Consider the following 11,060-nt stretch of genomic DNA (forward strand, 5'->3'; position numbering starts at 1 on the left):
ACCCAACAATCTGTGTTTTGTTAAGCCTTCCTGGTGATTCTGACGCAAGCCAAAATTTGACAACATTAACTGAATTGGACTGAAACCAGGAAGACCAACTTTAGAAAATTGGTAATTTATTTGTTCAATGTCTCATACTTCCTTTTGAGTTAAAAGGTTACATTAAGGGCTTCCCTGGTGGCGCAGTGGTTGCGAGTCCGCCTGCCGATGCAGGGGACACGGGTTCGTGCCCCGGTCCGGGAAGATCCCACATGCCGCGGAGCGGCTGGGCCCGTGAGCCATGGTTGCTGAGCCTGCGCGTCCGGAGCCTGTGCTCCGCAACGGGAGAGGCCACAACAGTGAGAGGCCCGCGTACCGCAAAAAAAAAAAAAAGGTTACATTAAGGTTGTATTACAATTGCTTAATCTACAACCAAGTAGTTGGTTTTGAAAATCTAGGATGATAATATTGGCCAATTGTGTACTAAAAACAAACAAAAAGGGATTTCATCATCTTGTATAGGCTAAGTGCCCTGCAACTTGAGCTACAGACAATTAACTAGACACGGTTATGCTTTGTGCGTGAATTACAGGGTAAATGAAGTAGATATTAAAGCAGATGAACTTAAATGATCTATCACGATTTACTTGTTAGCCTGGAAATCTCTTGTTCTTTAGTTAATAAAACACACAGAAAACCTAAGTCCACGATGCCAAGTGAGCAAATATGGCTCATTGTCAGGAACTGAGTGTTTTTTAGCTCTTGCCGCTTTCAGAGTCCAGAGGGAACCTGTTTCCATCTCAGCTCTGCTATGGAATGCTTTGTGTGACCTCATATGAGATAACTGTCCCCCTCTGAACCTCATTTTTGCCTCTGAAAAAATTGAGGATTTGATTTCATCATCTTTAAGTTCACTTCCATCTTTGATCTGCTGGGATTCTGGAATTCTAGAGATCCCCAAACACCAACAGCACCCGGGACATCACTGCTCTCTCCTGACCTCTCTTGACCAGAGGGCAGAGGAAGGAGGGAAAGCACACGTGGGGTTGCAGCCTGAGGCAGGCGTGCCTGAGATCTTCTGAGTTCAGGTCATTTTAAAAATCGCCCGCCAGGGTTTGTTTCTTACTAAACAATGCTGTGTGGCCATCCGCCAGAGGTGTGAATTGGGGGATACTGCTTGCTCTTCGCTAAATGTTACACAGGAATCCCAGAGAGATTTTATCACTAGCTTTGTGAGAACAAGATGTGAACGGTATAGAGAGCCGTTTTCTGTAGAGCCGATCTTAAAGAGGCAGCCCAGTGTGCGAAATTACGTAAGGGTATATACTTCAAAGCTAAGGGGTTTGGGTTTATCCAAGCATTCCCCTTCCTCTTTCCCATCAAAAACAGTTATTTCACTGGGTAATTCAAGACCTGGAGATAATTTCATAAGGAGTGGAGGATAGGTGTGGTTTAGGTTGTTCAAATTAACCAGATAATTGATTCAATTCATCCAATTCACTCCCCCTGTAGAATTTATTGCGCCTATTATCGTCAGTAGAAAAAGCTATCTTTGCGCCTCCTGTTCATTGGCCAGCCAAATACTTTGCTGTCTTTCATGCCACTTCCCAGACTAATTCTGATCTGGATATACTTATAAGCACCTTACTACAAAAAGTTTCTCCTAGCTGAGAGATTATCCTTTGAATTTGATCATTTCAAATGCTAAATGAAATTGATCATTTCAAATGCTAAGAATATTCCTTAGCAGGTAATATTATCCAATGCCTTTAGACTGCTGGCCTCCCACCCTGCATATACACACAGAAATCACATACTTACATTTTCTGTGTCAAGGGGCATTTCTTGCTGGTACTAAGGGAATTGCCTTAATTTTCTGCTTCCTTCGGTTGATGTAAACATTATCTCCATGCCCATCACCTCTGGAGTAGCCTGTGGCATTCCCTCACTTGAAAAGAATGATTTTCATTCTTACAAGTCCTTTTGCGTCAGGACCTGGAGCTGGGTTCTGCATTATTTTGTTTTGGAACAAGGCAGGTTCCTTTTAACCACTTCTAAAGGGAGAAACCCTAAATGGCATTTACAAAAATATATAGCATTAAGACAGACGGTCAAACGGTAAAAGGGTGTTTTATTAGGACATTTAGAGACAAAGCAACTGGTGATTTGCCTGGATTTTGCATCTCTTAAAGGTTGCTTTGATACTGTGGAGCAGAGCCCTGGTAATACGCAGGGTTGGGAATTACCATGTGTCAGAGCTGGGCGATAAGCCCAGGTCACCTGAATTATTCCTCCTTGGAAGTGACATCAGCCCTATCAAAATGGGAATGATTTGTTGCCTCAGCACCTCTCTGATATTAAATCTAGAGGAGTGGATTCAAGTTTGTGCTTCAGGGGACACACATACTTATTTACCCTGTAAAAGAGAGTGCACTAGACCACCTTCTGATTGCAGAGAAATGGATGAAAATTGACAAAATCTATACAGATCTTCGTGGTTAGACATGGAAACAGAGTGATTCTAATAAACAATAAGTATTGTTTAATAACATCTAGGTAGTCCGTAAGATTCCCTAACAGGGAAGAACAAGCAACTGCAGAGCATTTCCCAAACCCCCCTCCTTCTGTCATGGAAACGCCGGTAAAAGTCCTCCACCTCCCACACTCCAGTGCCAGATCGGTAAGCATTTAGCCAAGCATGCTGGGAGACAAAGAACAACCGAAGGAAAGGAGTATCCGGGTGTCTTGGATTTGCTTTCCATTCTGCTCTGTTGCTCTACCATCTCGTTACTAGACGTAGGCATTGGACGTGACAATCAACTACATTTGAACTGAGCAGAAGAAATATTAAAGGCATAGGCTTCAGAAGAAATGTCTCAAAGGCAGCCTCAGTCACCTAATCAGACTTTAATTTCAACCACAAATGAAACAGAATCATCAAGCCCTGTCGTTCCTAATGATACCACAAATAAAGGAAGGACCGGTGACAACTCTCCAGGAATAGAAGCATTGTGTGCCATCTATATCACTTATGCTGTGATCATTTCAGTGGGCATACTTGGAAATGCTATTCTCATCAAAGTCTTTTTCAAGACCAAATCCATGCAAACAGTTCCCAATATTTTCATCACCAGCCTGGCTTTTGGAGATCTTTTACTTCTGCTAACTTGTGTGCCAGTCGATGCAACCCACTACCTTGCAGAAGGATGGCTGTTCGGAAGAATTGGATGTAAGGTGCTCTCTTTCATCCGGCTCACTTCTGTTGGTGTATCAGTGTTCACGTTAACAATTCTCAGTGCTGACAGGTGGGTTTCTTTTCTCAGTTATGTTTGCCAGGATGTGAAATTAGGCGAAAAGAAAGGAAAGCTTGTACGGAGCATTCACTGGCTACTATTCTGCTTTTCTCACACTCTGTAACCTGGATGTAAGATTGAAAAATCGGGGGGCATTTTAAATAAAAGTCGGTGTAAGAATGTTAAAATTCCTGTGTTAGCATCGGACGAGAGATTGAAATTGTGTGCTTCAGGGATCATTTAATTTCTTTGAAGTGTAATTGTTTGTTTGAAAGAATACTGAACGGTGTTTTCCCCCTCGGTTTATTAAGGCAAATTATTCCAGGTGTAAAAGAAAAACAATCCTTTCTTTATACATTAGTGCAGCCTAGTGGTGCAATATTGTCAACATTAAAACATCAACATAGGTGTGAAATTGACCACATACACATTACTGTCTACTGGAAGAATGGTAAAAAGATACATGCATCTAATTTATTTGAAATGCATCAAATTAATTAATGGCAGAAAAACGGTGAGGCTCTCAGCTTCCTGGTAACTCAGTGTAATGTCATCACTTAATTGTATTTGTTTATTTCTATAGGCGTTCAATGACATTCTCATTTCCAGACATAAATTAATCCCGGCTGACTTTTAGAGCTCTATGGATGGAGCGTGTGAGAACCTCTGGCAGCCAGGGTGTTTGGGCTCTGTTAGGATATTTTCAGTCTACGTACTGGGTCTTTCTGTGCCTATTGTATAATGATAACTGTGAAAGCATGAAGAAAAATTGAGGCTCCAAATGTTAAAAGTGGTGCTGTAAAAAGCCTGCAAGAAGCCTGTAAGTAATCAATGCCTGGCAGTACCAGAAGGAAAAGCTTCTTCGGATTCTGGAATCTGAGAGGAGGAAAAGCTTTCCCTGTGTCTTTTATGGAATTTCGCTTTGACTGGTTTTATATTCTGTTTGAGGGCAGATTTACTTAAAGGCTATAGATTTTAAGGTGGATTTGTCAGAATAAGGAGGCATCTTTTCATGGGTACAGGGTTTCCGATTTCACCCTTGCCTTGCCCTAAATCTACCTACAGATTGGATCGGCTTGGGCACGAAATTAGCACTTATGAACAGGGAAGAAATTAACCCTCTCCTCTTTCCTGCATAAACTCATGGAATTCTTTTCTAGGAAGGTTGATGACTGCTCTCTCACAAGGAAAGGAGAATTAGGTTTAACATCAGTCACTTACATAAAACAGAAGTCTTTTAGAACACAAGGTAATGCACAGGTAATGAATTACTCTCCATCACACACAAAATCATGCCAAAAAATATTTATTTGCCCTAAGTAGAAGGTCTACAAGAAAATTATAAAAATTGCAAATCTGGAATATCTCATACCAGTGAATAAAGGAAAAAGTGATTAGCATCAATATAAAATACTGGGATGTATTGTGCATATTTGAAATCATAACCAATTCCAGTTGGTTAATGTTGACTTGGTTATATACATATGGTATAAGAAGGTAGAACTGGATGACCACGGAGATCACTTCTAACTTTAAGATTCTATAATTTTGATATTGATTTTTCCCTTTGCTATGATTATGTGTTTCTAGATACAAGGCAGTTGTGAAGCCCTTGGAGCGTCAGCCCCCCAATGCCATCCTGAAGACCTGTGCCAAAGCTGGCTGCATCTGGATCGTGTCTATGATCATTGCTCTACCAGAGGCTATATTTTCAAATGTATATACTTTTCGAGATCCCCACAAAAATACGACCTTTGAATCGTGTGCCTCTTATCCTGTTTCTGAGAGGCTCCTGCAAGAGATACATTCTCTGCTGTGCTTCTTAGTGTTCTACATTATTCCACTTTCGATTATCTCTGTCTATTACTCTTTGATTGCTAGGACTCTTTACAAAAGCACCTTGAACATACCTACTGAGGAACAAAGCCATGCCCGCAAGCAGGTATGTATTAATCAGGACTCACACATGAATTTAGAAGGGAAATGCCTCCTTTTGCACCCCTGAGCAATAAATACTTTAGCAGTATCGTATTTTTGTTATGGTCATGGGCTGTGGAGTCTGTCAGACCCAAGATTTAATTCCATACCAGCTGAGCAATCTTGAGTAAGTTACTTAACATCTCTGAGCCTCACTTTCCTCATGTATAAAATGAAAATGAGGTCTGGATGATATATATGAAACGCTTAGCATAGTTCCTGCTGCATAGTAAACATTCAATAAGTGATAGGACCACTATTATTAGAAAGGGAGCAGCTCAAGTTTGGGCTCAAAAATCACCCCACAGGATAGTGAGAAACATCACACAAGGTGAGACTATAAAGTGAAGCATCTTTTGTTTAGAAAAACACAGGATGGTAGAACTGGCAAGAAGCCATAACATCATTCAATGCAAACCACTTACACACAGATCAGCAGACTGGGCAGAGGGGTTGTCTCGAGGGATGCAGCGCCAATGGCAAGAGAACACAGTGATTCACAGAAGCTTGATTAAGACCATTGCAAGACCCAGGTGTGCTCTCCTCTCATAAATATGAACAGAATAAAAAGAATATTGGCAAAACATCGTTCCATTTGATTAAAAAAAACCCGACAGGATTTCTATCTTTCTTGGGTGGGAGGAGATGATTCCATTTACCTCTTAACCAGTATGTGCAGAGCTCAGCGCTTTTTTTTTTTTTTTTTTTTTGAGCTAGTACATTCAGTTGCTTCAACAGTGGTGGTCAGGAGGCTAAAGTTGCATTTTAATGCCCATGTGACCAGTTATCTTTGCTCTATCTGTGACTACAGGCAATGTCTTCACTTAATCTGGTTCATTTCTCTTATTAAGAGGAGCAGGTAGGATTATTTTCATACATGAAGGGTGGCACATAGATTTTTATTCCTTTGACTATATAGTTAGAATTCCTATACATTAACAACAATTTTTGGTACCAATTTAGCAACTTTCATAATCCCCAGAAGACTATTCTAACCTAGTCAGCCTCTGCTGGTGCAGTGAAAGCAGGTTTGTATAGCATCTATTTCTTAATTAAATTAAATTTTCGATAATTCCACAACACTGCTTGAGATAATTAGAGACACCCTAGAGTATCTCAAAACCAGGGATGGGAGTCTCTGAATTAGAGCTAATCAGAGACCAAGATCACGGGTTACCATGTCAATTAACTTGCTGTATTCTCTAGCCACCGGCTGACTTCCTTTACCTGCACGTTCAAAGGGACACCAGCCTGTCAACTGTAAATTTCTATGTAAATCTAGAGAATGGCTTTTTTAAATCTCTGCCAGCTAAATGTTTTTGATTGGGTTTTCGGTTGTTTTTTGTTGTTGTTTTGTTTTGTTTGGGTTTTTGTTTTGTTTTGTTTTCTTGGTTGTTGTTTTTGCCATTTTTCTTCCCCCTATAGATTGAATCCCGAAAGCGAATTGCCAAAACGGTGCTGGTGCTGGTGGCTCTGTTTGCTCTCTGCTGGTTGCCGAATCACCTCCTGTACCTCTACCGCTCATTCACTTCTCAAACCTACGTGGACCCCTCTGCCATTCACTTCCTTGTCACCATTTTCTCTCGGGTTCTGGCTTTCAGCAATTCTTGTGTAAACCCCTTTGCTCTTTACTGGCTGAGCAAGACGTTCCAGCAGCATTTTAAAGCTCAGTTATTCTGTTGCAAGGCAGAGCTGCCTGACCCTCCTGCTGCCGATACCCCTCTTGACAACCTGGCCGTGATGGGAAGGGTCCCGGGTGCTGCAAGCACTCAGGTGTCTGAAATTAGTGTGTCCGTGTTTGCTGGCTGTACTGTGAAGAAGGAAGATGACAGAGTCTAGCTTTTCAATTAAAAATAGTATTTCTCCTCCCAGCGTGTGTATTCGACTCTGAGCTGTGTGTAGGTGTATGGTGTCAGGATTTTTGTTGCTTGAGAATTGTGCTGAAATCTTAGGAGGGAAGGATCAGACAAACCATGGTTTTCTTCAATCTACAAGCATTAACGAACATTATTGGGCTTTCTAAATAAAATGGAGCCCCACTAGGCATAGGAAGACATAACTGCGTATGTCAGTGGGTCCTATGAGAGGTTGAATAGGAGGTGAAGTGAAATAAACAAGATGACACTTAAAAATCTAATATGTTAGACGCAAGAGGGAAGAGACATGGGGACATATGTATACGTATAACAGATTCACTTTGTTATAAAGCAGAAACTAACACACCATTGTAAAGCAATTATACCCCAATAAAGATGTTAAAAGAAAATTAGGCCTATGAATAAAGAACTTCCCTAAAAAAAAATCTAATATGTTTCCATCACATCTCTGATGCTTATAATTTCACATATACTCCTGTGATTTGCATAAGACTGTGTTTATTATGTGGTGTAAATCTACAGATTATACTTTGCATATGAAAAGGGGCTCAAAGAGAGGTAAAACATCTCTTCTGCAGTTTTCTTAAAAAACAAAGTCCTAAAAAAACCCTTCCCAGGGTCTGTTTTTGACTGCCCTTTTCCATTAATCTCTATTCCATTAGAACTAAAGCTATGCAATGACAACGTCTTGGGGTCAGTGAGCATAAAGTACCAAGTAAGGATCGGGAGCAAGGTGTTTGCCTTACTAGGTCAGCACTTACTGACTTAAGGTAGTTCTGGAGTTACAACTCCCATTGATTGATAATTGGGCAAAGTTATCTTTCACACATATTGTGAAGAACTTGCCTCCTTCATAGGCAGAATAAGTGGACATGTTTCTGGTGTCATCTGAGGGCTCCAAAGAAGGACCCCTGTCAAAAAACCTGTGAGCCTGCCAGTGTCTGAAATTCTTCCTTGAAGGAAATTCATTTCTTTCTGGTAAGCAGTGCCCTCTTTCTAAAAAATGCAGAAGTACCACATGAGATCCCTAACACCTGGGTGTGCAGTTATTATCAGATCATCTTCCTGCTTGACTACCTTAAACCTGATGTGTGCCTAAATCCTGTAAGAGTATGACCTAATTAATCTCTGGCTTGGAAATCAGAGGATTTTCTATCCTCTGCTCCTACTTGCTAACACTATAAGCTTGCTAATAAATATTACTTCAAACAACTGTTGTCAATAGACGTGTCAGATTTAGATTTATGGTTTCAGAAAATGTTTTCTCGGGGGCAAATTAAAGCATATGTTTGGCACTATTGATAGTTAAATTTGAATTTTCAAAAACTTGATTTTGGGGTGTGCTTTTGGTAGTTTTGAGCTTTCTTTAAATGGCTTGTGTAATTGTGAACTTTTGCTTAAAGATGTGGCTTGAAAAGGGGATATATATTAACACTAGACTTTACATTTAAGTAAAATTGGCTTACTTAAAGTGGGGGGGTGTTAGAATTGTATTAGTATTGCTTTGGGTTGGATGTTGTAACAAGGGGAGAAAAATAAATATGAAATAAAGTTTTAAATGACTGTGTAACTTTATATTCTAAAAACAATACTTCTGACAGAATATCACTGAGAACCTATTTTAACCCCAAAATGTATTTTCAAGTGCCAAACTCCAAAATATTTTACTATTTTCCTTACTCTGGGTAAAAATTACATCCTTATTCTCCTAAGCATAACATTTTAGAAATAACTTGATAAAAGTACCAGATTACAAAAGCTAAGCGATCTTTTTTTTTTTCTTTTTTGCTGTTCGCGGGCCTGTCACCACTGTGGCCTCTCCCGCTGCGGAGCATAGGCTCCGGACGCGCAGGCCCAGCGGCCACGGCCCACGGGCCCAGCCGCTCTGCAGCATGTGGGATCCTCCCGGACCCGGGCACGAACCCGCGTCCCCTGCATCGGCAGGCGGACTCCCAACCACTGTGCCACCAGGGAAGCCCCTAAGTGAGCTTTTTAGCAGTTGACCAAACTAGAGCTCCAAGAAGTTTGATTTTCTTCATTCTCAGTAATCCCTAGGTGACTTAGGGATCTGATATAAAATAAATTCCTGAATCCTGAATGGCTTTATAGGACATCAGCCTCCCATCCAGAATTAGGGAATTGGGATTAAAATTCATGGCTTTGCTTTGATTTTTTTCTGGAGTGGGTGGTCTTTTTTTTCACAGATTATCCTTGTCAGAGCTAAACTTACAAGTAGGCCCCAATATCCACAATTTTTCTCACACTGACTATTGTGTGCAGAAATGTTACTACATTTCACTTCTTTGGAGAGGGTCCTAAATGGGGGCATGGGGGAACACATGAAAAACAAATTTTGTATACTTCTCAATTTTGCTCAGGGCCTGCCTTGACCCAAGACTTAGAATAATGGACCATAATAATATAATATGCTACAAAGCAGGAAAACAAAGTCACAAACTTAGGTAAGTCTTTGTCATTGAAGTTGATAGTATTACAAAACATTTAATACTGGTATACCTACTGACAACAGCAAATTTGGGTTTAAAGAATTTCTGCAGTTATTACCATCTTAAGTCAGGGATCCATCCATTTTTTTTGTCAAAAGGAGTTACTTTTATTTCCACTAAGTCTTGAGATTACAGGAAGTGGGGACAGGAAAATTCCCTAACAGAGTGAGCCTGAATGGGCCATTAAAAAAAATCTACTTTGGTATAGTTCAGTAATTTTCCAGAAAGACTTCCTAGGCCAGGTAGATGACTTCTCTGTCCAGGCAGTCTCTGCTTTTGTAGGTTAATGAATTTTTATCCACCAAGAAGTCGGTGGCCTATTAGGCCAGGAGTACAGCACAGATCACCCCTCACAGAGAAGAACGAAGATGATGATCAGGGAGAAGCCGGCTGTCTGGGTTTTGTCTTCCTGGGTCCAGCAGCCCCTTGCGCAGCCCATCCATATTCCATTCCTGGAGTTTCAGGAGCTACCCCCATCCTTATAATAACAAAGGACCCCCCTTTTTGCTTGTTAACTTGAGTGTTTCTTGCAAAAATTTTTGGAAATAAAAACAGGTTACAGGGACTTCCCTGGTGGCGCAGTGGTTAGGAATCCACCTGGCAATGCAGGGGACACGGGTTCGAGCCCTGATCCCGGAAGATCCCACATGCTGCAGAGCAACTAAGCCTGTGCGCCACAACTACTGAAGCTGGTGCCCCTAGAGCCCGTGCTCTGCAACAAGAGAAGCCACCGCAACGAGAAGCCCGCGCACCGCAACGAAGAGTAGCCCCCGCTTGACGCAACTAGAGAAAGCCTGCTCACAGCAACGAAGACCCAACGCAGCCAAAGATAAATAAATAAAATAAATTTATATATAAAAAAAGAACAGGTTATAAAGAGATACTTCCAGATTACCTCAGTTCCTAGGGATTTCATTCTAGGAATCCACAAGGAAATAAGAACAGGAACCAGGCTTAATAGAGACAAAAATATTGCTTAAAAAAAAAAGAAAAAAACTGGGAATTCCCTGGCGGTCCAGTAGTTAAGGACTCCACACTTCCACTGCAGGGGGCACGGGTTTGATTCCTGGTCGGGGAAGTAAGAGCCTGCATGCCGTGCGGCACGGCCAAAAAAATTAAATTAAATTAAATTAAAATAAAAAAAGCAAAACTGTCAGGGCCAGTGGCCAAGTAGAATGCCATTGTAGGTACAAGGATGCTTAGGTCCCAACTCCACCGCTCCACTATTACAGTGACTCAATGACCCTCTGTCACTGCCTCAGCTTCTCCTCTCACCCCTGAAGAACTTCTCCACACAAGGCCTCTGTTCTGCTTACGACCTTCCCTGTGTGGGCCTCCCTGCTTCTGGGTTACTCTGACCATGTCCCTGTCTGTTCCATACTCAACCCTCTTTCTGGGAGAGGCTTATTGGCTCAGTGAATCAAATT

The 11,060-nt window shown here is 41.3% G+C and overlaps 1 protein-coding gene across 1 annotated transcript; it reads left to right on the forward strand.

The window, feature by feature from the left end:
- Nucleotides 1-2,709: 2,709 nt before the first annotated feature.
- BRS3 (bombesin receptor subtype 3) lies at nt 2,710-7,241 on the forward strand. The gene is made up of 3 exons (XM_065901060.1): nt 2,710-3,284; nt 4,863-5,214; nt 6,675-7,241. Exons 1-3 carry the CDS (start codon nt 2,851-2,853, stop codon nt 7,086-7,088), a joined length of 1,200 nt encoding a protein of 399 aa, XP_065757132.1. The 5' UTR covers nt 2,710-2,850; the 3' UTR covers nt 7,089-7,241.
- Nucleotides 7,242-11,060: the final 3,819 nt, after the last annotated feature.

Source organism: Phocoena phocoena, chromosome X, assembly GCF_963924675.1.
Source record: "Phocoena phocoena chromosome X, mPhoPho1.1, whole genome shotgun sequence".
Lineage (NCBI taxonomy): Eukaryota > Metazoa > Chordata > Mammalia > Artiodactyla > Phocoenidae > Phocoena > Phocoena phocoena.